The sequence below is a fragment of the Fringilla coelebs genome, assembly GCF_963513975.1.
Source record: "Fringilla coelebs genome assembly, chromosome: 5".
Lineage (NCBI taxonomy): Eukaryota > Metazoa > Chordata > Aves > Passeriformes > Fringillidae > Fringilla > Fringilla coelebs.
Window position 1 is genome coordinate 52,467,715 of NC_140033.1, and position 27,734 is coordinate 52,495,448.

The window sequence follows — 27,734 nt, forward strand, 5'->3', positions numbered from 1 at the left end:
GCCCATGAGGCGGCGGCGGCGGCGGCGGTGGGGGTTGCGGCCGGGCCGTGGCTGGGGCCGGAGCCGGGGCCGGGAAGCAGGGCCCTGATGCGGCTGCGGGCGCTCCGCCGGCGGGCCCCATGCACCCCAGGTGAGCGCCGCGGGACACCGGGCGAGGCGAGCGGGACCGCGGGGCGCACCCGGCCGAGAAGGCGAGCAGGGGAGGAGGTCCCTCAAGCGTTCGGCGCCTCCCGCAGGCCCCGAGGCTCGGCGCCGGAGAGAGGGTGGTGGTTCCCTCCCTCGGGCATCGCCATCCTCAGTAGCCGCCTGAGCCGGGAATGAAATGCCCTGCCCCGCCGGGCAGCTGGAGCCCTCGGCCCCGTCCCTGCGGAGCCGTCCCTGGCGGCGGGCGGGGCGGTAGCAGTGCGTGGTGCCGAAGGTGGGCAGAGCCGAGGTGGAAGTCGGCGACTCCGCTTGCGGCTCAGCCCCCCGGGTGGCAGGCGGTCTGCGAGGGGCTGCGGGTGGACTCGATGTTCCTTCCGGCCCCTTCCAAGCTGAGACCGTGTTAACTTGCGTGAGTTTGGTGGATTCGGCCGTTTTTCCCGGATGAGCGGTACCTTTCCTTACCGGAGTGGCAGCCCAAGCTCCAGCTCTCCATCAGTACTGCAGCGCTTGGGCCTGCTGCTGGCGAAGGCCATGTGGGAGGCCTGGGTCAGCCTGGAGCATGTTGCATGTGTGGCTGCTCTGGGGACAGCTGCTCTGGCTGGCCCTAAGAGCTGCTGGTCAGACCTGCTGTGCCGGGGTGGGCACAGCGTCCGTCAGGCATGGCTTCAGAGTTTGACAAGTGTGAGTAGACCGTGTCTCCATGGTGTCCCCATCCCTGCGGAGTGGTTTGGGCTGCATTTGCGGCTTGAGACCCCAAAGGACATATGTGCTCCAAGCTGATGGTTTCTACCAAGGCTGAAGTTTTGGAGTGTTGGGTGGTTCCTGCAGCTACTCATGTGGTGTGTGCCCACTTGAGCGGTGCGGTTGATCACTGAAATAACATGGCATCCCTGGTGCCAGGTTTTAATCTGAGGGGAGCACGCAGAACCAGACTGAGACAGTCTTTTAAAACTGCTGTGGCTGTTTTGCGGTGGTAACTCTTGTCACTATTGGCCTGGTTCGAACTGGTGGGGAATTAGAGGTTGTGTGTCTGTTACCAGTTTGAAGCGATCTTTCCCCCAGAATTTGGATTTTGAATGTGGTGGATGTGGTGTCCGAAAGTCATGAAATATAAATCTGGTGCTGTTGTCTGAGTTTTTCTGACATTCAGCTTGTGAATGGATCTGTTTTCACAATAGTTTAATCACAATTGCTTTTATTACTAGGACTAAGACTTTGTTTTCTGGATGGCAGAGAAGAAGCTATGGTCTGATTTGTCTTTCTGAACTGTTTTTTAATCCTGATTCTTGCTATCTAATATGATCAATATGTATTGATCATGATGTGATGACCGTGTGAGTGGCTGATGTGTTTTATGCTTAGCTTTTTAAGGCGGTTTTTATATGCCAATATCAGATTTTGAGTTTGTTTGCTCAACCTTTCTTCACCACAGTAGTCAGTAATCAGGAATGCTTTTGCATTCTGTTTCTTTTTCCTGCTCCCCTCCATGCTCCTTGTCTCCAGAATGAATGAAATGAACTTGAGTCCTGTAGGGATGGACCAGCTGACCTCCTCCTCTGTGAGCAATGCCCTGCCAGTCTCAGGAAGTCACTTGGGCTTGGCAGCGTCACCCACTCACAACGCCATACCAGCACCAGGTAACAGGGGAGGGTCCCACACGGGGTATTGTAGCTCCTGCTCTGTGTTCTGCTGTCATGGCAATGGTCCTAACTGGGCAGCAGTGCCTGCTCTGACAGCAAGTCATACTGTAGGTAGTGAAATAGTGCAGAGTTGGGGAAGGGGAAACCATAAATTGTTCTTATGTGGGCAAAGCAAAAGGCACGAGTGCTTGTCAGGCTTACGCTTTAGTGGGAGCCTCGTTTGGTTTTAATGGGGTGATTTGCACTGTGGGTGAGTAGTATCAGAACCCTTTGAAATTAGGGCTGTAGCTAAAAAATCTCTCTTCATCTATGTCTAATTTCTTTCAGGTGAAAAATCACTTGTATAGCAAAACTGTTTTCATACCTCTTCTTTCCAGGGGCCTGCACACACAGAAGTCCATTACAATTGTCAAACAGAAGCAAGCCCTATAAAATGTACCAAAAAAGATCTCGCCATATTCAGGCATGCCTCTCACTTCTGTGATAACTGATCCTTTGTTTGATGCCTGGCACCTTACTTGGACAGTGCCATGCTGTATTTCCTTAGGGCAAGAGCTCCTGGGGAATTAGTAATCTCTTTGTTAGCTCATGTGTTCATCAACTCAAGGAGTTCAGTTGAATTTAAATGGGCATTTTCTCTTGCAGGCTTGCCTGTTGCAATTCCAAACCTGGGCCCCTCCTTGAGTTCCTTGCCCTCTGCTCTGTCTCTGATGCTCCCAATGGGTATTGGAGATCGAGGAGTGATGTGTGGTATACCAGAGAGAAACTACACCCTACCTCCACCACCATACCCTCACCTGGAGAGCAGCTATTTCAGACACATTCTACCTGGTAAGTGCTCTGGTGCTGATGGATGGGAACAGTAAGAACAACTGTTTTAAGAGCTGTCTGTTTCTGTCCTGAAGTAGGCATGACTGACGGTTTGACAGAGCTGTTGTTTCCCCTGAGTTTGTCTGGAGACTGTTGTGCCATTTACACACCTTTATTTTCAGATACCTGTTTCTATATTTGTGTATGAAAAGAATCGCAGGGCATTTTCTATTTAAACCTAACCTTTGATTGCTCCTTCTGCTTTGATTTTAGGATTAACAGAAAACAAAGCATGCCTGGTTTCTGTCTCCAATGGCTTGTAGCTTGGAAGTTGCTTCTGTTTTTCTTTTCCTGTAGTCTGAAGCAATATTTAATATGTGTATAATGGGAGGTTACAGTAATTCAAAGCTCAAAGAGGGCAAGACATCAGCTGTGGTGTTGGGCACTTTCCCACCCATTTAACCCATGGCACGTTTTTTCTTCATTTTTCTTCAAGGTTGATTTCCAAAGGCCTAACACACTGACTTCTATCTTGATTCCTTTCTCACAGGTGCTTTGGAGTATAAATGTAGAATTTTACATGTCAGTATGTAAAACTGAAAACCACAGACATTGAAACTTTAAATACAGTCCTGGTTTTGTTTGGTAGCTAAGATTGACAGGGTGGAGAGGTAGTTAAACTTCTTCAAGGTGACTCACTGAGTGTTGTTGGTTCAGCCTGGGTTAGAAATAAACTAGCAGCCCAGGTGTCCTGCAGCTACCTGTTGACTGATGGCTGAACTTACAGCTGCTTAGGAGTAACCTTTCCTACTGCACTGCATGCCTGCCTGTTCAGTAGACAAGGAGACTGTGCACTAGGACCAAAGGTATTTGCCATTTTCTGATCTGGAATAATCTTCCTGTGATGTTTTATATGGTTCTTCTGTCAGTCATCTTGCTGCCATGAAGGATCCTCTGTGTTCAAGCCACAAGGCAGCATTGCACACAGAAGTATTTGATACAGCTGATTAAATTAAACTGTTCATTTCTTGACTTGTTGTGCTGCAGAAGGAGTATCTGTGTTTGCATCCTTGTAAAAACAAATGTATTTGAATGGAAAACTCTTACGGAACAAGTGGCTCATAGAGTTGAAGGCTAAAAAGAAACATGCTGAGTCAGATCTCGCAGAATCTGCAAAATCTGTCTCTGTCTCTGCTGGAAATAATGTTTACTTGAATGTGCTGTTGCATTTCTTCCGAAGATTTTTGTTTGTTTGTTTGTTTGTTTGTTTTTAGTATGTTTTTTCATATCTTAAGTTTCAAGGTTGTTTGATGTTAAGAACCTTCCCAGAACTACCAGAAAAGATGATAGGGTTTCTGATTTAAATTCAACCAAACTATTGTTTTAGGAGAAACAACATGCTTTCATGTCAGAAAAGAGAGCAGATGACTCATGAAATCTGTGAAAGAACTTGTCTTTGTCCTTCAAAATTGCAATTGATGACCTCTGAGATGGACAGTTATGCCACTTAAGTCTTAGAGGAAGGAAGCAGTCATTGTTAAAACTTGAATACCTAAGCAAAAATTGTCTCCTGGAGAATTGTTTCTGTTTCTAGCAAAGATGAACCAGGAATTACCAAATTATAGATTCCACTAGCAGTCCTTTGTCCTTGTGAGCTATTTTTTGGGAATGAAAAATTAAGCCTAAAATGTGAAGAACCTCTTTCTCATTTGATCTTTGTACTGAGCAGCCTAGGAGGAATTCTGCCATTAACTTGGGTGTTCAGAGTTTGAGAAATAACTAAAGACTTGCTCTATTGAGTGGAAACTCTGAATTAGTTGTCAAGTAGTATTTTGACAAAAGTGTTAGGCTGGTATGTGTTTGTGAGCCATATTTTAGAATTAGTGGATTTGAATTGGAAATAACGTAGAGAATATGCCTTCAGGGATCTCAGTGTACTTCAGTGGATTTTTATTCAAGATTTGAAAACTGATGTAATCTCACTCCTTTCTTTTTCTCTCTCTCTTCCTATCAGGTATCTTATCTTACTTGGCTGACAGACCACCACCTCAGTACATCCATCCCAACACTATAAATGTTGACAGCAATCCAGCACTGTCAGTCTCCAACAATCCCTCAGCCCTGGATCCCTACCAGCCCAGTGGGACTGTGGGGCTGGAACCAGGGATTGTCTCCATGGACTCCCGCACAGTGAACACACACGGTCCTCAAAATCTGCATCCTAGTGACAGCCACGAGGTAGCACTGGATACTACAATCACCATGGAGAGCGTTTCCAGGGTAACCAGCCCCATCTCTACAGATGGGATGACAGAGGAGCTTACGATGGATGATGTAGCTGGGGATCACACGCAGATCCCAAATGGCTCCCGGAGTCACGAACCTTTAGCTGTAGACACAGTGGGGAGTAACCTGACATCGGAGGCTGTGGGACACGGCGCAGTCATTCCCATTCACGGTAGCACTTTGGAACTCCCTGTTGTCATGGAGCCCGACCACATTGCCGGGCGGGTGGCAGGGATATCGGACAGCACACTAAACGACCCCATTCATACTGTGGCCATGAGCACCAGCTCCGTGAGTGTGGCGCTCCCTACCTCGCACAACCTCGCTTCCCTGGACTCAGTAGCCTTGCACGAAGTGGGCCTCAGCCTGGAGCCTGTGGCAGTGTCTTCCATAGGTCAGGAAGTAGCCATGGGGCCAAGCCATGTTGATGTGTCTGCAGACAATCTTGCCTTTGTACCATCATCTCTGCAAATGGAAGACTCCAATTCCAACAAGGAGAACATGGCAACCTTGTTTACCATATGTGAGTGGACATTTCCTGCTTTTTTGGGGTAGGGTTTGTCATGTAGCTATTGTCTGGTGTGGCTAGACTCTGGTTGCTTGTCTTACAGATTTATGGTTATTAAACAAGACCAAAATTTGAAACATCTGCAGTGCCAGATTAACTGTTCTGAAACATCAGTAGTTGGAAGTAGTAGGAGACATAGCAGGATGCTTTAGCATAATTCTCTTTGTATCATTTTCATGTTGCCATGAGGTTGGAAGCTGAATCTTGGTGAAGCTCTTGATTTGGTGGATATGTTTGTTATCCTTTCCGATGAGACTTCTGTTTTTATAAAGTCCCATCACAAGTGACTCTTCTTGCCCCAGTAAAAGTACACAAACAAACACCACCACAGGCCATACTTTTCATCAAATGGGTGTAATTTTTGAGTATGACATTACGTGATTTTGCAAAATTTATTAAACCATGAACAATCATCATGAAAATGTTGTTCTAAATAGCAAAAAAAAGAGCAGAGAGGGAAGGAACTTTTTAATATTTCTGATTATTCTCATCAAAGGACTTTAGTCCAGAGGTTAGTTGATCTTGTAGGAAGAGAGGACACTGGATATTTTATTTCCAGTCCTGTTATTGTTCAAGGAGTGGTGTTTGAGAACTGAGAAGTTCTCATTTGCTGGGAGAGAGATTTGCACTTTCACCTTCAGGATGTCTGGCTTCCTGCCACTAAAACAAAAGGCCAGCTTTTATATTCCTTTTTATCATCTGTGGTAGGTAGCATTGCTGAGTGCTCCTCTTCATCCAGTCTGGCCCTACAACTGCCAGAACCTAATGGCTTGCTTTGCCATATTTTAACATATTTTAAGAAATTGAAAGAGTGCTTTGGTTAGCAAGGGATGAGATGCAGTTTAGTGTAAAGTGTCTAGTCAGTCAGACATTTGGATTAATTTGTTAAGATTTCATTCTGTGGGATAAAATACAACTTCAGATCAGGTGGGCATAGAACTATGATGAGTTTACAACTCCTAGAGGAAGAGTTTTACAGTCGATGCGCTCAGAGTTTCCTACAAGCATCTGTTGCATGTTGAACAAATAATGATCCAAATACTGTGATATCCAACATGCTTGTGGTGAAATAACTATTCTTCCTCTCTTAAAAGTGAGATTTGATGTGCCAGCTTTTTGTTGTTATAGTTAGCATAGTACTAAGCTGTTTTCCAGACAGTGCTCCCCTTTGGTAGGACATTAAAATGGCTGTTGCATGCCTTGTGCTTGCATGTGATTTGCAAAACAGATTCTTGACTTGGGGAGGTTTAAATTTTAACTTTTTGTTGATGTTTTTAAACTTCACCTGAATTAACAGGAATTTGTGTCCAGACAGGTGACAGCAAGGACAAGGGGTTGTTTTAGATCCCCTTAGTGGTTTTTCCTCAGATGGCAGGAGTCAGGGCCTTTTTCAGAAAACTTTTTACTGTTCCTAAGCAGGAAATAAAATGTGTGCCATTGCTACAATCCTGAATGTTTGCAAAAGCTTTAAGAAGCAGTTTTTTGGTCATCTTTGTTCTGGGTATCCAAATCAGAGAAATAATGAAATAATTTTCTTTTTTTAATGATTTGGCAAGGACAGTAATCAAAGTATATTTAACTTTCTATGGATTGTGAGATTTTTGGTTTTCCAACATCTTAAGAATGTATGAATGGTTGAACTTCTCCAAGTGGAAATGTCCCATGCCTAGAACTTTTCTTCCTTTGCCTCTCCTTGGAGCTGGTCCATAGACCCATAGTGGGTGTGTGCCAGGCAATGCTTAAAAGCAGCTGTTCCACACAGTGGTTCTCATTACTCAGGTCTCACTGTTGTTGCTTTACTCCTACATGTCACCTGTGCACATGAAATAATGCTTACATAGGCTCTACCTAATAATTTTTTGAGTACTTTCCTATCTGTTACTGTGTAGTTGCTCAAACTGTATTTTATATGAGGTAAAATTCTGGTGCCTTGGTATATCAAGGAAGTATCTTGAAAATATCTTAAAGCATGTAAGGATGGAACTGCTGTTTGGGCCTGCTGAAGGCTTCTTCTGTGATAGCTCTTTATACTGGAGCTGGGTCATCAAGAAGCCAAAGAAGGTCTTCATGGAGGTTCCTGATTAATTACCTGACCATCTTTCTTCTTCAGAAGAATAATTATTCATCAGGAGAGTGGTTGCTGAGTAGCTGTTGGTTGCTCCATCCACAGAGAATTAAAATGACATCATTTTTCTAGATGAAATTGTAATGTTATAGAGAGCATTTTATGGTGTACTTTCCCTCGGATTTATTAGACTGAAGACTTCCACTGGTTTCTTTTATAACAGTACTTCTGCTAAATGACAGATGAGGAAAGCGATTTTACTGATTCTTCTTGGGCTTTTGTTTTTCTTGCATTCCGTGGCATACTCATCCTGCATGAGTTTGCTGCAGTGAGACCTTCAAAAGCAGCAGTGAGGTCAGGTTTTTGCTGCTGTGATTTACACATTGTCTGAATTTAAATGGAGATTAGGGGATTTGTGGTTCATGTTCGGAAAGTTTTAGAAGGACGATCTTGCTGGTTCATTTGCATGGATATCCTTGGGGTTCTACATGCAAGAAGTGTTTCTGGTTAATTCCAAAAACATAACCAGTTAAAATATGTTTGGTTTTGTTTGTCTTAGATTTTTCTGCCAGTAGAGTTTGTTTCACTTGTGATCAGAATGAAATTTGCTCTTCCATCACCAGCACTGGAGAGGCTGTCATTCATTTTGCAGTAGCTTTGATGAGGAGTGGTCTCTGTCCCATTGCTAGATTTCCCTGTAGGGATAATCTGGAGTCTAGGTCATCAATTTACCATCAGGAAAGCAGGTGGAGATCCTCACATTTGATCTAAATTGAATAGAAACTGACATGTATGTCAGTGCCCACCTGACTGTATGAACCTGGTCCATATTCTTCTGAATAAAAGCTGATAAGTTGGACAAGTCGAACGTGACAGAAGCAGCCTTTGGCAGGAGCTGAGCTGAAGCACATTGGTAGGGAGCTGATTGCACTGTAGGAGCTGTTGTGTTTTTAATGCCTGCTGTCCCCTCCTGTCTCTGCAGGGTGCACGCTGTGTGACAAGGCGTATCCATCAGACTGCCCGGACCACGGGCCCGTCACCTTTGTCCCCGACAGCCCAATCGAGAGCCGAGCCAGGCTGTCCCTCCCAAAGCAGCTGCTCCTCCGGCAGTCTATCATGGGAGCTGAAGCGGGTAAGGATCACGTTACCGTGCACTTCCCTGCAGCACTTTAAAATGCACTCACTGCTGAAATCCAGTGCCGTAGGGAGATTAATGTGGGAAAAAACACCACGAGAGAGAGATGCTTCCCTCTTCTGTAATCACTCTGACTTATATTATCCATGAGCTCCTGGTTACTGCTTAGTCTTCGGCTATACCGTTAGGGCTGCTGCCACAGAGTGTGGTACTTCTTAAGGTCAAGCAAGGTATGGTGTTTTTTTTATCGTGCTAAACAGCCCAGGCACAGCTTTGATAAGAAAATAATGCAGCAATTGCAGATTGAGGGAAGCTGACAATTATAAGTCATAGAGGAGAATTCTGTCTGCTTGTTCATGATCTTGGTTTGCTACCTTCTGGGTGCTCTCATTGGAGTATTGATCACAAGTGCCTCTGTTTTTTCCCCCCGCTTCGTTTACATTTGGCATGTAGACTGTGACCTTGTCACTGGATGTGGACCTTGTTACTGTATTTCACATCACTGTCACCTGGAAATCGAAGAGTACAGTGCAGTACCCTAAGGATCTGAAGGCTAGAGAAGAATGTGATTATTGGCTTGTTTAGTGATGCTGCTTGTTGAGAGTAGATGACATCTGTTCTTTTCAAGCTGCACTAGTTTCCAGTTTATTCCTAAGAGCTATTCAGTGTGTTCATGTAGACCTATATATATATATATATATATATAAATGTTTAATAATAAATAATATACACGCAGGAATCCCTCTGCCCATGACAGAAATACAGCTGCCTCTGGGGAGAAATGCAGAAGCTGCTTAACAATGCCCAGCAACAATTCTGGAAATTCCTGGGGATTAGGTAGGCAAAATGTAGTTACTGAAACTAGTATTTTCTGCTTCTGCAGAAAGTGCCATGAGAACTTTTAATTGGTACAAATGGCTAGGATGTTAGTTTTATAGCTTACTGAAAAGTAAATTACTTGCTTTTGACCAAATAAATATTTGTAATGACACCAAAGCGGCTCCCATTAGTGTCATGTGGTGGTGGTGGTTCTTGTCTCTGCCATAGGTGTGTTTCACATGTGAAGTAGAAGCTTTGATGATCTTATGCATAGATATTACCTCTGGAGCATTATCTCATAAGCCTCCCACTTCTGTATTATGCATGATTAGTTATTTAAATAATTGATTTCTTCAGATTATGGTCTTCTAATGATAGGTGTGTGGACACGAGAAACCATTCCTGTGAGGACTTGTTTCGGGCCTTTGATCGGGCAGCAGAGCCATTCTCTGGAGGTGGCTGACTGGACAGACAAAGCAGCCAGTCACATCTGGAAGGTCAGTGGTGGTACCGCTCACAGAGCCTGCCAGCATGCCTTTATCTGCTGAAAGCTACCACATGACAGCAACATTTACATTATCATCTTTGCCAAAAGTCAAAAGTAATGCAGTTTAGTTGTTTAATTCTTAGTCTCAGCACAGCAGAGCTGTATACCTTGCAGTATGCTGGTAGTCAGTCCTGAAGTACAAAAAGCTTCTCTAATGCCTTCTCTTTTGAAGGGCTGTATGTGGTTTCAGTATTTGTGTGGAGTTGCTGCAGAGATTGTGTATGAGTTACTAGGCAGCAGTTGTTTGTTTGTTTTGTATCTCTGTTCATTGAAAGTTCCCCCAGGTGATGAATTATTTGTTTTAGGAAAGCCAATTTAAAGCTTTCTTTTCCTGATAATTTCATTTTCAGAAAGTAAATCTGGCCTATATAAATAAAACATGTACTTTTTGCCCAGATTTTGTTATTCACAAGACTTAGTTTGTAAGAAATGCAGCCAAATGCATTTCTGCTGGAAGGAAAAGGTGAGAAAGATGCTGATAAACAGGTTTTCTGGCCTCATGGGTAGCAGAGGTCAAGGTGCCTGTGTGAAGAGGAAAGTAAGGAGTGAAAACAGGGCTGTGATGTTGGCAGTGGCAATGGAGACTTCCTGGCTTGTTCTGGGTAAACACATCCTCTCTTAAAGAAAGAAGCTGGATTTCACTGCATTTATTCCCATGTTTTGTCCTAAGGTTGCATTTGTCTTTCCTGGTAGATCTATCACAACGGTGTCCTGGAGTTCTGTGTCATCACAACAGATGAAAATGAATGTAACTGGATGATGTTCGTACGCAAAGCCAGGTGAGAGCCACCTGGACTGTGCTAAGGAGCTCTGAGTCCAAGCTGCGAGCTCATAGAAAGCTGTACTGGAGAATGAAGGTTGACCTTCATTCAACTTAAGTTGGCCTTGATTGTCCTTTGATTTCAATGCTTTATTTACAAAATGTCCCTGAGTTCTTTTGGCCAAGTTCCAAGCCCATACAGCTTGTAAGACCTCTCCCTTTCAGTCTGTGATGAAAACTATCCAGGCTGTCCTAAATATTGCTTCATCCATGGTCCACTGAGAAGGCTGAACCTTTCTTATTTCTCTGTGACACAAAGTGGGTTCTCCTGCTGTTCATTTCATTGCTCCCATATGTAGGAGTCAAGAACTGTAATGTTTAATCTCCCACTGCAGTTGGGCAGACCTTTTGCTGGTTTCAGATACTGGGAACAAACATAGGCAAGATACTGCTTCAAAAGATGAATGACCATGTCTTGGAACTGGTCCTCAAGAGGACTTTTTAAAGATAACGTTGCTTCAAGACATTACTGATATTTTTTCCATCATGCATTCTCCTTTTCTTAAGAGATATATCCATGTAAATATGTAAATGAATCTGTGTGTATGAAAAATACATAGATTTTTGTCGTTTCTTAGGAGATCATAAACTCATTTCTCTCAGCCCACTCTAATGTCTAATAATAATTTTCTCAGAAGTGTTGTGAGAAACACATCATTTGGTAGAGGACATTGGCTCTCAAGGTGTAGTTTTTCTTTCCTTTAATAAAGGACAGAAGTGACAGACATACAAGTTTGTATAATAGGCTGACAAGCGCTGATGTTCCTATTACCTTTTTATAGGAATCTTTTCCCTTTTCCCTTCCTTTTTCCTTTTCAATTTTTCTCTTCTATTCTTCCCCCTCTTTTTTCCCCCCTCTTTTTTCCCCCCTCTTTTTCCCCCCCTCTTTTTTCCCCTCTTTTCCCAGCCAGGCATTACTTCTGAAAGGCTTTTTTCCTTAACTTGTTATTGCTGTAGGAACCGGGAAGAGCAGAACCTAGTAGCTTATCCTCATGATGGAAAAATTTACTTCTGCACCTCTCGGGACATCCCCCCTGAACACGAGCTTCTCTTCTATTACAGTCGGGACTATGCACAACAGCTCGGTAAGTAAGAGCTGGTTTTTGTTGGCTTTGCAGGGAGTATCCAGCTTGAATTCCCTTTCAGTGACATCTCTGGGCTCTGTGACTTGGGACTGCATTATGTTCCTTCTCAGTTCCCATTGGTGCATGTCATAGTTTCATTTAACATTTCATTACTACAGGGTACCATAATTTAAAAGAAACATTTCCCTACTTAATTCCACTGATCAGGAGTAAAAGATTTTGAAGATTTTTTTTTTGGAAGAAAAATAGTATTGTGTTCATCCAGGCCTAAGGGAATTTTGGAGCTGAAGATGTTCCTATCCTCCCCCAACTTGGATTGTGATAATTTAGATTTGGGTGAGCTGTGCTCAAAACTGTTCCAAAGTTTGGCCCCTCAAAACATTTTAAATGACCTACCTGAAACAGCTGGAAAGCAACACTGGACAATGGTGAAAGAAAAAAACAAAGGTGAAAATCTCTGCACCTGGCTTTGCTACCACATGCTAAATGTTAGAAGTGTTCAAGCTCTGTTGGGCTTTACTGTGCCTCGTTACAAGTGATGTTTTTGTGCCCAAAGGTGTCCCTGAGCATCCAGACATGCACATCTGCCACTGTGGGAAGGAATGTGCTTCCTATGCGGACTTCAAGGCCCATTTGAGCAGCCACATTCACAACCACCTCCCCAGTCAGGGGCACAGCAGCAACCACGGACCAGGCCACGGCAAGGAGAGGAAGTGGAAGTGCTCCATGTGCCCCCAGGCTTTCATCTCCCCTTCCAAGCTGCACGTGCACTTCATGGGGCACATGGGCATGAAGCCGCACAAGTGCGATTTCTGTAGCAAAGCTTTCAGTGATCCAAGCAACTTACGGACACACCTCAAGATCCACACAGGTGAGGGCTTTGTACAGGTGCCTGTGTGAGGACAGGGGAGAGGGTGAAGGTCCAGTTACAGGCCTGTAGACAGTGTGGGTATTTTTGCATTTTTTTTTTTTCACTTCCTTATTGGGAAATCACAAAATTCTAATTACAAAGCTAGAAAAGAAATAAAACTGGAAGTGAAGTGCTCTCAAGTCAGGCATAGGAAGCTGTAGTCTCAATAGCCAGGCATTTTAATGGACTGATGAAATATTAATGTTGGATACACAACCACAGAATACTCAGTGGGGTGGGATTCAAGTGGTATTGAAACTTAGTCTGAACTCAGTAAGATGCTTTGGTTTTAAACTATTTTTGGCAAAGAATAACAGAAGTACTGATAAGTTGAAAAATGGGATAAAACATAGAAGTTATCAAAGGGACAGTGATGTTTGTACCTGTGTGTTTGTTAGATAAGAGAACTTGTTTTTGCAGACAAAGGCAATGCAGTGCATCAAATGTGGTTGGGCTCCAGTAAGGCGTCAGATACAATTCCTGTGGGAAATCAGTGAGGATAGGGATGTACTAACGTACAGTAACTAGATGGCTACCATGGTTACAGTTAGAAAGGAAGCTACCATTGTTTTTGCTGAAGAATTCATCTTAGATAAGACTAGTCTTTGTAAGTGTTTACCTGAATCTCTTGCTGGAAAAATGTGCAGAGCTGCTGAGGGTGTTTTGAAATCCAGAACAGTGAGGCATGGTTGGTGTGGACAAGAAGCACAAACCCTGCCTCACAAGGAAGGCTGGCTGACCACAAGCACTGGAAAAAGAAGCAGCAGTGTTTAGAAGGATGAAGTACAGAAAGGTGCGTCACACTAGTGCATCTGTGGTTTGAAACAGTATCCTGACATTGGGGGCATGGAGTACAGGATGAAAAGCTTAGGAATGATGAAGTCAGCTGTCTGGTTTTTTGCATTGCTAAATATAGATTGGGACCAAGTAGGCCTTTATGCTGAGTCTGAAGGAACTGCTGGAGAAAACAAGTCCTGTTCACAAAAAATCTGCCTTTCTTCACAGTAAAATTTAATTTTTCAGCAGTGGTCAGGGTTGTTTGCTTACTGCATTTCTTGGGACACCAAGTGTTAAATCTATGGGTGTCCCTGTGTACTCCTAGGTCAGAAGAATTATCGCTGCACCCTCTGTGACAAATCATTCACTCAGAAGGCTCACCTGGAGTCACACATGGTCATTCACACTGGGGAGAAGAACCTCAAGTGTGATTACTGCGAGAAGCTCTTCATGCGCAGGCAGGACCTCAAGCAGCACGTCCTCACTCACACGCAGTAAGTGACTTCACAGGAGCTATTGGACTGGCCAGTGCAAGAAGTAATGAAGATGAGCAGCCCGGGACAGAATCTCCAGTTTGCAAATAGCTTGGCCTAGGGAGCATAGGTTCATCCTCTGAAATGACAGAGAAGTCAGTCTAGACAAAGTCCTTGTTTTACTAGCTGCAGTTGCGAAGTTCTAGTGTCTGCAATATTTCCGTGGCACAGTAAATTCCAAGTGTGCTCCTTGTGTTGTGAAATGGCAGTCTGGAGTGTTCGTCATTTTTAAGAGAAAGGGGGGTTGTTTGATTTATATTTCGTTATTTGCTGAGAACTGTTTCCACATCCCCACGTGACCAAAAAAGACAAACTTCTCAGTGCTATTGTCACTGAGTACCTTGTTAGTGAACTCCATCTGTTTGCTGTAGGGGTGTGGTGCAGCCCTTCCTTCCCTGCAGGTCTCATTCAAGCACTTGCTCTCCTGCTCCTCCTGTAGGCAGATTCTTACCCACAGCCCTCTGCCAGGACAGGTCTTTTGCTCTGAGAATCTCTCCGTCTTGTACATTTACTCCCAACCCAAGGTCCTCCTTAAAAACTGCTTGCCCAAAGCTAGTCTCTTTGCTTATTTCATTTTCAGCATCAGGTTTTTGTACTCACTTGGAATCCATTGCTCCTTCTGTCATGCTGTAGGAGTGTAGTGCAGCCAGATAAGTGAGAGAGAGAGGCAGACAGAAACACAGACTCGCTTTGATGCTTATTCCTACAGCATGAGCCAGGAGCACTACTGCTGGGAGGTATTTTGCAGTGTCATTACAGAATGTGTTGCAGTCTGGTAAGCTCCTTTGCATTTACAGACTGAGGGTTGTTAACATGCAGGAGCCTTGTATCCTTACTTGTTCTTCCCTGCTTCCTCCCCACCTGCCTTTATGCAGGATGGGAAGGAAACTGACCTTTTCATCAAGGGTGATATCTCTGTCCTTGCTAGAACATGAATCTTAATCAACATTTTAATACCAACTGTCTTGTGGCAGGAGCAAACTCACTTTTTTGTGTCTTGCAGAGAACGGCAGATCAAGTGCCCCAAGTGTGACAAGTTGTTTTTGAGGACAAATCACCTGAAGAAGCATCTCAATTCACATGAAGGAAAGAGGGACTATGTCTGTGAAAAATGCTCCAAGGCTTACCTAACCAAATATCACCTCACTCGACATTTAAAAATATGTAAAGGCCCCACATCCAGTCTGTCAGCCCCAGAGGAGGAAGAGGAGGAGGATTCAGAGGAGGAATTAATAGACTCTGTGAGGACTGAAGACTGTAGGATTAACAATGGAGTCTATTCAACAGCTGATGTTCTCTCTGGACACAAATGAAGAAGAGAGGGAAACTTTGTTGGATATTATAAGTAGGGGAGAAGAAAACCCTCTTCCTTGTTTCCCCAGTCACCAGTGTATGTCAGGTGAGGAGTTTTCCTTCTGTTTTTGTCTCCACACTACCACCACTTAATATAATCTGTAGCCAGAACACTGAACATGCACGTACAAGTGAAGAGTTGCTAAGAAGGAAATATGAGGCAAGATTTCCTTCACACACGCTGTGCATACTTCTCCAGATCACTCAGATTAATCCCAGTGCCAGGACACATGACACACCTCGCATAGCCCTTTGAGCAAAGAGCCACGAACCAGAAATGTAGTTGAGGGGTTGCAGTGACCTGTAAGCCAACTGTCCTTAACTGCCCAAGGTGTGACATGAAGAGAAACAAGGAAAAAATGGTGGTGGAACTTTTTAACTGAAGGATGTGGTCTGGTGCAAAGCAAAGACTTCTGAATGCTCAGGTTTCCTTCTTAAAACAAAACCTTTTGGTTAAAAAAAAAAGGCCAGTGAAATCAGCACTTCCATACAAAGTATCCCACTACAGAAAATCAGACATTGGTTTTTGGAGAACAGTTATCCCCTCTTCTCCTTCAAGTTCACAGCCCATGGAAGCAGGTGAAGAGACAAAAGACTGTATGGACTCAGTAAGGACAGGGCTTACAGAAGATCAGGCAGTGTTTACAGTATATTTTACTTCTTGTGCTGTAAACCTTTTACCACCTAGAATGATGGGAGGTTTGCTGCTAATATTATTTATGGAATGAAAATTACTACATTTGGTTGTTTTCTTTTGAAATAATTAAAAATGTGGCTCTTCTCTAATGTTCTTTTTTAATATTTACATATGCTGAAAAAGAATGTTCCTATTTCTGATAATGATGCTAAGAGCAGTAACACCACTTTTTAATCATCTGCCTCTCCCAGGCTTTCCTGGGACATGGTATGTGTAGGAGCACCTCCATGAACTGGGCAGCTAAAGAACTCTAGATTTGCTGTGTCACTCCTCTGGCTGTGCTGCAAAAGAAGATTCAGCTGTGCTCTGACAAGGTAATGGGAGGTTCCCTTGGAAAAGAGGCTCTGCTTTGGGTCCTAAATGGCCTAAGCTTAGCTGTATACCTCTCCCTGTATGCTGCAGTTCCTAGAGAGCTCCCAGGGTTCTTAAAACCTGAAACTGCTTACCTCAGATCAGTATGTGACCAAAAAGCTCCACAGAGACAAGTGCTGGGATCTTGGTAAATCCAGGGAAATATGTGTTGCTTCCAGTAATGCAAGTTCTCCCAAAACCAAAAAGCAACTTTGAGAGCTACAGTGGCAATTATATTACTAGAGGTAGAGGTAAGAGAAATCACTTACCCTCAAAGATCTTGTCACAAAGCATTTATTTAAAATTAAAGCTTTGAAAAACTTGGAAGTTTTCAATGGAGAGCAGTTAAACAGCAGTGGTTCTGGTACATACACCTTCTTAAGCTTCACAAAAGCATTTGTTGTCCACACATCATTCTCTACTGCTTGGCAGAGACAGGATGGAGGCAGGAATCCCAGCACATCAGAGTATTCTTGGTTACTGCAGAGCCATACTGAACACCTTCACAAGACTACAAACAGCTGAAGTAGCTTTAAAGTAGCCAGTTTCCCTTGAGGGATAGGAAGGAAAATTACAGACTTGCCTTTTCCCCAGCTGCAGTTTGTAGGGACACAATTTACCTGCTTTACCTCACCAGCATGAACTACAGTGAGTTAGGGTGAAAAGCAGTGGGAAGAGCTTGGCAGCTGTGAGTATGATCCTACAGCTGCTTTAGCATCAGTGGATTTAATACCCAGGGTATTTTGCAGCAGGAACACTCTACAGCCACCTTCAGTGTGTGCAGAGGGCAAGTGCTCAATGGAAGGTAAGAGCATCAGTTAAGTTCCTGAGGTAAAGCAGGTGGGTGTTACATTATAAATGCAAGGAAATTATTTGAGTCACATCCCTTGATTAGGTTCCTGATTCTGCAAACAAGGGGCTTAAGTTGGTGGTTACACTGATACTTAAAACTTTCCTCTGTGCCTTCAGGTGTCAGGCAGAAATGCCATAATAGAGCTTTTTACTAGTAACAGTGACCAGCTGGGATCTCAGCCCTCACTTTGTGTCCTGACAGCTCTCATCCTCCTTGAGTAGCAGCTCCTTACTACAGTTCAAATTCTCTTGAAATACATCTGGAGTGTGAAGAAGAACCCAATACTATGTGCAATGTCACTAAACTTCAGGCGCTGTGGAACCTGGAAAAAGAAACTCCCAGTCTTGGTGGGATAGAGCTGGGTCATTTCTGGTTTGATACTGGTGTTACCTGTGTTAGAAATACATTCCAAGATTCTGCTTGAAGACTGCAACTTGTTACCTGAGAACTACTCTTAAGATTTAAAAAGTTACATGGAAGATCTGTCAAAATCTGTAAACCTAGCCTCAAATTAAGGATAAATTATTTATTTACACTTGTCATTTAAGTCAATCTTTTGTTTATTTATTACACAACTGTTGTGTGAAATATTTTTCCTTATGCCCTTAGAAGGTGGAAGATAAAACTCTCTTTGCGGTATTCAACAAACTTCTGTGGTCACAGACTGCTTTTCTAGTGACTGTTCCATTTTATGTACCAGATTTACATATGGTGGCTCCTGTTTCAGGGATCATTATCTCAGGCTAAAGCGAGTGATTCAATCTTTCAGAGCTGGTAACAGAGGCAGGAGCTTAGAGCTTACACACCACCACCTTTCTTTGGCTGAGATGAAGAAGCCTGCAGATTGCAAGACCCCAGAGTCATTTCCATGAACTGTCACCAAACAGGGGCATTTGTAGAATACACATTAGTTGTAGTCCCATTAATTACTTTGATTTTTTGATGTTTGGTCCATCATGATTCCATTGCTGTCTCCAAATCATTGTTGCTACTGCTAGCTGTGGAGCTGGAAGACACAGAGTTTGCACTCGCCAGGATGAGCCTCTCTCTGTTTCCAAAAACTTCATTCACTGCAATACAAACAGAATTGCTTACATGTTACTCTCCCAGAGGAAAGAGGAGTACAGCAGGGACAGCCTGGTGAGCACCGCGGAATGGAAATCCCAACCTGCTGTGGTTTCAAAGCTCTTCCCCTCACCCCAAGTACAGAGTTGAACCTAAAGGTCAGAAAAGTGCCTGCCTATGATAGTTCAACTACAAGTTCTGTTATTTTTCCTCCAGAGCATCTAGAGGTTTCCTCTGTATAATTCTGTACCTAAGTACTGTAAAATTGATGAAGTTTGAAGACCACATCATTAAGTTTAAATAATTTATTTCTGGTTTTAGTCTCTGGCTCCCAATAGGCTCTTAAAAGCCTTCTCCAAAAAAATCATGCTGTTTAGTTACAAATGATCAAAATCAGTTATCACTTTTCTTCCCATAAGTACTCAAAAAATATGATAGCAAATCACATCAAGACTATCAAGAATGAAAACCAAAACATAGGTATTATAAGAAATAAGGTATTACACATCAGCTGCAAAAATATAAATCGTGTCAAGCAGTTCTCCAATTTAAAAAAAAACCTACGTTTTTTGAAGCTGAAAATGTGACCACACATACAGTCTTGGAGTATTTAAAAATACTAACCTATGGTTTTCTGTCAGAGTCACAATACATTACTGAATACAAATACACCCTGCAAGCAAGGGGAGAACCACAACACTCAAAGAAATGAGAACATTACCTGCAGAGATCTTGCTTATATCCCAAACACGCAGCCCTTCCCGCTCTCCTCCAAAGGCAAAGACAAATGGGAAGTCAGGGCAGCAAGCTGCACAGAACAGAACTCCCTGCCAGGGTTGGAGAAAAAAAAGAGAATTTTTTTTAAATCTTAAAATGAATTTGTCACCTGAAAATACTTTCACCAAGCAAGTTTTAACAAATGTAATTAAGTTTCTGAAACTTCTTTCGTAAAGACATAAAATGAAAGTCAAGAGCTGCTAATTATAAACAGTTAATCACATCTTTGTCTTGAATGTAGCAGATGCAAGCTGGAGCACCCATAGTTCTACTCAGAACATTGTATCTGGAATTTGGGACTCTTGAGGCTTTAAAGCAGTCTGCCAATTCCATGTGGAATACTGCACTGTGATGACAATGATTTACCCAGAATATGTTACTGTTTTTTTCCCTATGAGACCTTAGGTACAACAAGATTCAAACTAGACAGAAAAGGAGTAGGAAGACATAGTTTATATATAAAACTTAGTAGAATCAATACATAAATATTACTGTACCATTTTCATATCCCTGGAATGGACTAAACTTGGTCTGTCTCCCAGGATATCCCAAATTTTCACATATTTGTCAGCAGATGATGTCACAAGGCATCCTTTGATCTGACTGCTTAGTTGTAGTCCTGGAAGAAGAAGAATGCAGCAGTGTGAGAGCAACAGGCAATCCCCATTTCACAGAGGTTAGGAGACATTTTGAAGTGAAGATATGAGAACAACCCCAATATTGTCCTCACACTAACTCCATTCCAGAGCAAAGGAGCAGAACATTAATGAAAGTTCCATGCTGCCACTGTAGTGAGAGCCAAGGGAACCATGCAGGTCTATTTTGCCTCTCAATCCCCTCAGCAGAGATTTGTTTTGCATGCCAGCTACCATGATTAGCACGCACAACTCACTTGTTAAACAAAGAATCATTACACCTCAGTGCTATGGATTAAAGGCATATTCCAGATGTGCCTTGCCCACCTGGAAGAAACAGGACACAAAGGCAATTTACCTGACACCTCTTCATCGTGAGCTTTGAGAGTAAACAGGGGCTTATCAGCACGAGCATCCAGACAGTACACAAAGCCATCGTCTGTGCTTGCCTACGGAAACCACAGCATTTAAAAAACAAACAGCCACAGTCACTCATCTGGAAAAAAAATAACACCCACCTTCTGGTAAACCCCTCTGATCTGAGGCAGACACTACTTCTCCCTAGGACACGTCACACTGTTCCCAGGCCTGCACCCCCAAAGTCAGGCTCCACCCAGCTGGTACCCCAGCTATTCTATGAACCTCAGTTATGCTGCACCGATGACACAGAAGTCTTAATCCCATGCAAACTTCTTAAAGTGTATTTTGAAGAGAGGTGCCCCACTGAGTTTGGTCCTCAGGTCAGGCAATTAAATACAGAACCTTCCATTTCTTTACTGTCAGTTCAAAGCCATCAGTGGCTGCACAGCAGTCCTGTGGAAAACTAAGTGTGATTACACCAGGAGAGATCTACATCATAAAACCAACAGAGCTGAGCAGCCACTTCTGTTGGCTGTATACACAAAGCAACAGAGAACTAGACAGCCATTGAGATAATAGGGAAGATTTGTTTTTAAATTCTCTTGCAAAGTTTTATTACAAAAAACAACACCAAGATATTTTTCCTTTATACTCTAGGTGGCTGTAGGTCTCTTCTCCCAGGTAATAAGCAATAGAACAACAGAAAATGGCCTCAAGTTGCACCAGGGGTAGTTTAGATTGGACATCAGCAAAAATGCCTTTACTGAAAGGGTTGTCAAGCACTGGCACAGGCTGGACAGGAAGTGGTGGAATCCCCACCCCTGGAGGTATTTAAAAGCCATGTTGATGAGGCACTTACGGACATGGTTTAGTGGTGGACTTGGCAGTGCTGGGTTAACATTTAAACTCCATCTCAGAGGACTTTTCCAACCTAAAGGAGTGGATCACTCCATACCAGCCAGGAGGACAGTGCCCTCTAGCGCTGACTTGAAACGCTGAAATAATATTCAGGATCTCAGTTCTAATTAGCTCAGCTGCAGTTCCTTCATTGCATAAAACACAACAGAAACTCTGCAAAGGAAAATGTATCCCAACCACTGAACACTGCAACGACGTGACCAAGGTTTTCACCTCCGGAGTGAAAAAGCACCAGCATCAATAGCTTTTCCACTGTCACAGTGAAGATACCAAGTAAGTAGCTGGTCTAGAGATACTTATTGAAAAAACTACCTAAAAACATCCTCCCTCCGACCGCATTATTATAATAAGCAACACAAACCATCCAAACGTCCATGGGCTCCATTCTGATTCAGAAACATCATGAACACTAAGCAGGTTAACACAAGTTAAATGACATGGCAACAACCAAGCAGAACAGAGAAGCATGTACTCACCAAGAAATGGCAAGGTGAGAAATGATTCCAAATTACTCTCTCAACCTGACCACTAAAGCGCCACACTCGATGGCTGTCCTGGGGGTTTCTGCAGTCGTACAGCACTGCTGATCTAGGGGACAAAGGGATAGCAAATAAAATAAAAAAAAAAAAAAATCAGGGCAGAGCACTTCATTACATAGTTTGCTTTCTCACTGACATCTACAGAGGCTCCGTGTAAACTATAATTAAAAAATTAAATGGAAACAACTTCACTACTTAGTCCTCTAATTCAGTAACAGATTAAAATCTTGCAGATAAGCATGAGATTTTTCCATGTGCTTCAGTTTCATCTTGGTTACCAACAGCCTCTCTATTGAAACTAAGCAGAGCTTGAATGTACTCAATATATAAGATACTTATCACATAGCAGACTATAATTATGCAAATATATCACTTAATTACAAACAGACTTCAGTAAACTCAAGTAATGATGCATTAATTAGGCAATCATTTTGTCATACATATGCATACATCTTCAAATATGCTTAATAAAAAAATAATTTCTAAAAAACCAACAATCTTAACAAATAGTTAGAGAAACACTACTCCACAAAAGCGAAAGAGTGGATGGCCATCAGTGGGTCCTCTGGGATTCTTTACAGGCACATGCTCAGCTGAGTGGCTGCAGAATCTGTCCCAATTCAAAAAGCTCCTGGGTGCAAATGCAAGGGAGGAGTGGTCATGTCAGTCCAGCATCACCTCACCACTATCAACATCCTCAGTGTGACCCATTCCCACTATATCATATAATTAAAGAAGTGTGATGTAGGTTTCCCAGGCCTTTTACCAGGCACTTTACACAAGTTTCTTTCAGTCTGATTTCCAGGTTATGAAGGCATCGCCCAGTGCTCACTGAATTGCCCGTGGCCCTGCAAGGCTTTGCAGAAAAAATCCACAAGGGCACTCTGTTAGTTTATGGATAACACAGTGGTTTAGAGGTGTCCATGGTACCAAAGCAGCAGCCCAAAGGGGATCAGCAGCTGGTCACTGCTTGGACTTAATGCTTCCTTTTATCAAAGGAAGTCGAGAGGGAGAGAAAAGACAGAACCAGCTTCCTAACAACAGCAAAAGGCCCTCCTCCAATACTTCAGCAGATGCAGCAAGAAAAAGCAGAAGCCAGAGAACTTAAAGGCTTGGCTAAAGATTGGCAAGTCTATAAATTATTTTAGCATAAGGGCAAAATCTTAAAAGTAGAATAAAAAAATCAATGTAAGAAAATCATGGTGATAGAACAAAATTTGAAAGTTATTCCATTGAGATGGGAGAACAGAGAGTTTTTTTGGCCAGCAGGACTAACAAGAACTGGCAGCCACAGAGTAGTCCAAGTGTGCCGACACAAACAATCTCCCAGCATGGCCAGGCAGCAATCACAGGAGACAGCCTATTACTCTTTGGCTGTGCCTACAGAGGCTGGAGGCAGAGAACTGGGATTTTAAAGTCCCTCATGCCTCCATCCTGGCCTTACTGGCTGGCAAAAGCTGGGCAAATTTTCACGGGAATAAGCAGTGACATGTTCCCAGTGAAGAAAATGCCATAAGGCCAAATAAGAAATAAATTTGGTTTGGAGCAGGCAGACACCTGGCACAGAAAATGTCAGCCCAGATGGTTAAAGCATTTGCTACCCCTGAAAAAAAGGTAAGGAAAACTACATCCTGGCCATATGCAAACCTGGCTTCCTTGCTGGAAAAAAATAACAGCATTACCCAAATGGGCAGGGTTATAAAAAAATGAAAGAAAACACAAGGCTTAAATGAATAGGAATACCCTCCCCAGGTGCAACATGTGAAAACATGACCCTGACATACTTATCAAATGATCCAGAAACGAGGGTCTGAGTTTCAAACGGATGGAACTGCAGTGTCTGCACCTAGATAATGGAAGATTTTATGTAACACACATATACAGGAACTTTCTTGGAACAAAGCATAACCATCCCAACCCCAAGTAAGCACAGAGTCCTCCCCAAAAAACCCTCCCAATTGAGCTTGTTGATACTCAGATTGCTCAAAATCAGTGCAAGAGATGTGCACTACTTCAAACAGCCCCACCTGGTGAAAACAAGACATTTTCCAATATAATTTGATTGCACAGAACCCCATGCCCCCTTTCTGCCCTAGATATATTAAAAAAAAAAAAAAAAGCTGGAGGTGAAAGAATATCTGCTTCCAGTTTGGGGGAAAAAAGCAGATCTTAACAAAAAATGAAAATCAGGAGTTTGTCAAGGGCAGTGACTTTGCTAGCAGCAAAATAAGGTTACAGCTATTTATAACTAGCTTTTACATTTTAATTACTATGAGATTAATTCATTTCTGAAGTACCCATCACTATGGTATTTTAGTATCATTTATTTTAAACCTTTTCACCTAGAACAAACTGTAACTGACACTCATTTTTCCCTTAAGAGAGTTACAGTTTGACCTATGTTCAGACATCTATTTTTGTAGCTTATACCAGCACTATTATATTCCCCACCATTAGGGCCAATGCACAAAAGGTATTTTAGAAACTGTTACAAAGCTTTAAACTTGCTCAGAGAAAAGTTAAATAACATCTTAAAAAGAAAATACAGTGCTGTTTGCAAAAGCAAATAATTAATAAATTAAAACAATCCTGCACAGATGTTAGAAAATTAGAGGATTGTTGTTCTGAGGGATCACTACCAAGCAGCAAATGAAAAACTGCAGCGACATTTTTCTCTGTATTCTACAGTGGAAGAAACACAGCAATTATTCCATACCTTGTCTGTATGCAGTGTCAGGCTGGCTGCTGGCTTGCCCACAGCCATGTCCCACAAAATCACTGTGTTGTCAGCAGAGGCACTTGCTAAAACATTCCTGATAATGGATCAAAAATTAGTTTTAAATTTCTTTCTACAGATACAAACAAATAATGGTCAAAAATCCAAAATACACACAGAGCCCAATTCTGAGAACAAGTACACTGTGGTCTATAGATGATTCCTCTCAAGCCTGAGGGATAACTCTGAGGGCAATTCTAAGTTTTAAGTAAAGATTATAAATAGGCTATATTACATTACATTATAGAACACTTACAGAACAGGGGAAACAGAAGCTCTGCTTCTAATTCTCCTGACATTACTTAAAGCACCATTAACTCAAAGATTTCTCAAACAAAACAAAGTAATAAAGGCTTTGAAGAACATTCTTTCCTTTGACATTGAATAGTATTTTTAAACATTACCTATGCTACTTTTTTGTTTGCCTGTGCATGCAGCCAAGAACCTGACAAACCTGTTTGTGAAATATTTTGCTCTCTAATATCTCTTTATATTCCTACTGAAGACACAACACTATATCCTTTGTAGACTGCTGAATATAACCACTTAAATTTCAGTTAGTTTACAGACCCCACATTTCAACTTAGATTTGACCAATTGTGTCCAGAGCAATAAAAACAGCTTAAAAGTTTTATCAGAAAAAACAAATTGTAACATCCTCAAGTGCCTGTCAAACACACACTGCATTTCCTATAACTGCTTCATTGCTCTTAAAATCCGATTTAGTACCTTAACATGTTGTTTCTGATTGAAACTGTTCCCCCTCCCCTTTTATATTAACCCAGTGTTTCTGACTGAAAGAGTTAACATTCTCCTGGAAATGCTGTTTTCCCAAGCAATGTTACAAAGGAAAGTTAAGAAAATGCATAGTGAAGGCTGTAAGAACATTTTACACTAACACCACTGTAACCTACAGGCAGAAAGTTATTTGTAGAGTTGTCACAACATGCCTTGCTTAAAAGAAAGAAATAACAATAAAACATTTTATATACAAGCTGCTCCAAGGAGTTCCTTGTTTTCTCCATAAGCTGCCCACTTCAAGGCTGGTTTTGTTTCATGAAAGACCTACCAGTATCAATGAATTTGTAACTCAGCACATTACAGAATTATGCATTTCAAACTTAACCAGACTATTCCTAGGTACACGAAAGCTCCTCTTTTGTAAGAGTGATGAACTGATCACTGTCACACTCTGTGCATATGTGTCTAATTTAAGAACACTGTACATTAAGAGTGCAATTTATATACATTTACTGAGGTCTGTGTGGGTGTTTTCTTAGTATCTAGATAAGAAAGCAGTACAAGTGAAGGCTCACACCTGCTCATCAGAATATTCAGAGTTGTCTGTGTACATGTTCAAAGGCAGAGACATTTATGACAGCAGAAAAAATTCAAAAACAAAAATCAGCCTGTGTCTGACTGAAGCAGCTTCAAGACCCCTGCTGAACTGTTAACGACAACCTAAGTGAAAAACAACCAGGAGCACCTTTACTTCAGTCAGCACATGGTCCTTGACCTCTGCCCCAAGATGGGCCAGATTTGTGTTGCTTCCATAGCAGCACTTCATTTCTAGTTAATTCAGGCAACTAGGAATTTTCTCTGCCTAGAGGCCAGAGGCATTTCAGTAACTAAGCTATAGGGCTTTTACACTTCTCCTGTTCACAGTTCTTGGGCAAAAGCCTGAAGGAAAAAAAACCAAAACAGACTAGCAAGGACCTTCTTCTATAAATCTGCTTGTCTCTGTTGAAATGGGGGTTCAGGCCACTGGCAGACCAGCACAGCTCAGGGCAGCCCTTCTGCTTCTACAGTTTGAACAAGTGAAATGTAGACAATTTATCAAATGGCTCACACCCACCTTTGCCCTGCCCTCATCTGGAAAACCTGCAAATAAAAAATGACCTGCAGCAATATACAAGTACTAAAAAAAAAATTAAAAATCAAGAGCTCTAGATAAAAAAAAAAATTAAAGAAAGGAGTGTGTTTTTAAGAATCCATTAATTTCAGCAGTGCTTTCAAGTTTTTGGATTTTGTGTGAAAACTGCATGCCTAATTAAGACTTCAATTTTCTAATATTAATTATTCTTTTACCTGCTTTGTTTATTCCATGAAAGATCAAGCACAGCATCAGTATGTCCTTCAGTCCCTTCTGAAGATAAACTCTGTGTACACACACAACATAAACAGACTTTTGAAAATTACAGCTTCAGTGCAAATCAAGCATTACTCCACATTAGTATGAATTCCCTAAAGCCTTCACAAACAGCTTCATATTAAATTACTCTCACTTGCTGCTACACAGCTTTTGAGAGAACCATCTCTGCACCACCTGCACCCTGCCTCCTACCCTAGATCGCAGATTGCTCCAGCTGCTGGGCTTACAGAACTGGTTATTCCCTTCAGGCTAGTAGAAGAAATCTCATTATTTCCAGCTAATGTGCAACTTCTTCAGCTTCTTTCTAAACTCTCCTGGCAATTTCCTCTCTCTCCTCCCAATTAACTGAGCTTTGGGTCCTTGCAACTGCTAGTTCCTGTAACTTCCAGTTTTAAATAGTTAAGATTCAAAGTTTACTGGGACACCACCCCACTCCTGTTCTGCTCTTAATTCCAGGCTTTAGTTATTTAGAGAACAATTAGCATTTCAAATATTGTAGGGGGGAAAAAAGAAGGCATTATCCCTGCAATAAATTTCCTCCATCCAACCAGGTAAACTTTTTTGCAACACTTACTTTCTTTCCTTTCTTTTTCTTCTTTTTCTCTTTCTTGCCTCCAAGAGAAAAGACTGGTTCCAAGGATTCTACTACATCAAGGTCCCAAATGTCAATGACTGGGGTCATGTTACCCACTGCAACATAATTTCCTACAAACAAAAACCAAATGCAACTAGTTTATTTAGTTATGAAACAGCATATTTGGCAATCCAGCTATCCCTTATTTCTTTGGATAAGTAAAACTTACGTGCCACAATCTTCAATTTTAATGTATTTATGTATATAAATGGAGCAAGGCAAGGAGCTATTTACAAATATCAGCTGACAGCAGATGTTGCCAGAAAAAAATTTACTTGCTCTCCTTCCCCTTCAGTACAAGTAACTGTTCAAACAAACTGTATAAAGTTGCATGTTTTATTTATTTTTGAAAGAAAAAAACCAACCAAAACTAAACCACATCCCCTGTACTATGGAAGAAAAAAATCTGAGAAACACGGGAAATGTTACTAAATACATAAATATATAAAATAGAGATAAATTCTGCTGTGGTTTACATGTAATTA

At 42.1% G+C, this 27,734-nt stretch overlaps 2 protein-coding genes across 5 annotated transcripts in view; one reads left to right on the top strand and one right to left on the bottom strand.

Moving 5' to 3' along the window:
* Positions 1–17,672, top strand: PRDM4 (PR/SET domain 4). Of its 4 annotated transcripts, none has more exons than XR_014616165.1 (13): positions 1–130; positions 1,648–1,781; positions 2,430–2,615; positions 4,609–5,403; positions 8,496–8,645; positions 9,846–9,964; positions 10,708–10,793; positions 11,792–11,919; positions 12,476–12,790; positions 13,932–14,100; positions 15,143–15,538; positions 16,381–16,503; positions 17,595–17,672. XR_014616165.1 is itself a non-coding variant. In XM_084206198.1 (11 exons), exons 1-11 carry the CDS (start codon positions 120–122, stop codon positions 15,450–15,452), a joined length of 2,403 nt encoding a protein of 800 aa, XP_084062324.1. In that variant the 5' UTR covers positions 1–119; the 3' UTR covers positions 15,453–16,273. The 4 variants fall into 4 exon arrangements, 1 of the variants encoding a protein (XP_084062324.1); XR_014616166.1 differs by having other exon boundaries at positions 15,143–16,071; positions 17,510–17,633; XR_014616167.1 differs by having other exon boundaries at positions 17,510–17,633.
* Positions 16,514–27,734, bottom strand: part of PWP1 (PWP1 homolog, endonuclein) — a 17,898-nt gene continuing 6,677 nt past the window's right edge. Inside the window, exons 7-15 of the mRNA XM_084206199.1 lie at positions 27,190–27,320; positions 26,552–26,622; positions 24,404–24,500; positions 23,472–23,533; positions 21,625–21,736; positions 20,229–20,319; positions 19,733–19,854; positions 19,180–19,285; positions 16,514–18,463 (exon numbers count right to left, since the gene is read on the bottom strand). Coding sequence (XP_084062325.1) covers positions 18,348–18,463; positions 19,180–19,285; positions 19,733–19,854; positions 20,229–20,319; positions 21,625–21,736; positions 23,472–23,533; positions 24,404–24,500; positions 26,552–26,622; positions 27,190–27,320 — 908 coding nt within the window. The 3' untranslated portion in view covers positions 16,514–18,347. The remainder of the gene's footprint in view (positions 18,464–19,179; positions 19,286–19,732; positions 19,855–20,228; positions 20,320–21,624; positions 21,737–23,471; positions 23,534–24,403; positions 24,501–26,551; positions 26,623–27,189; positions 27,321–27,734) is intronic.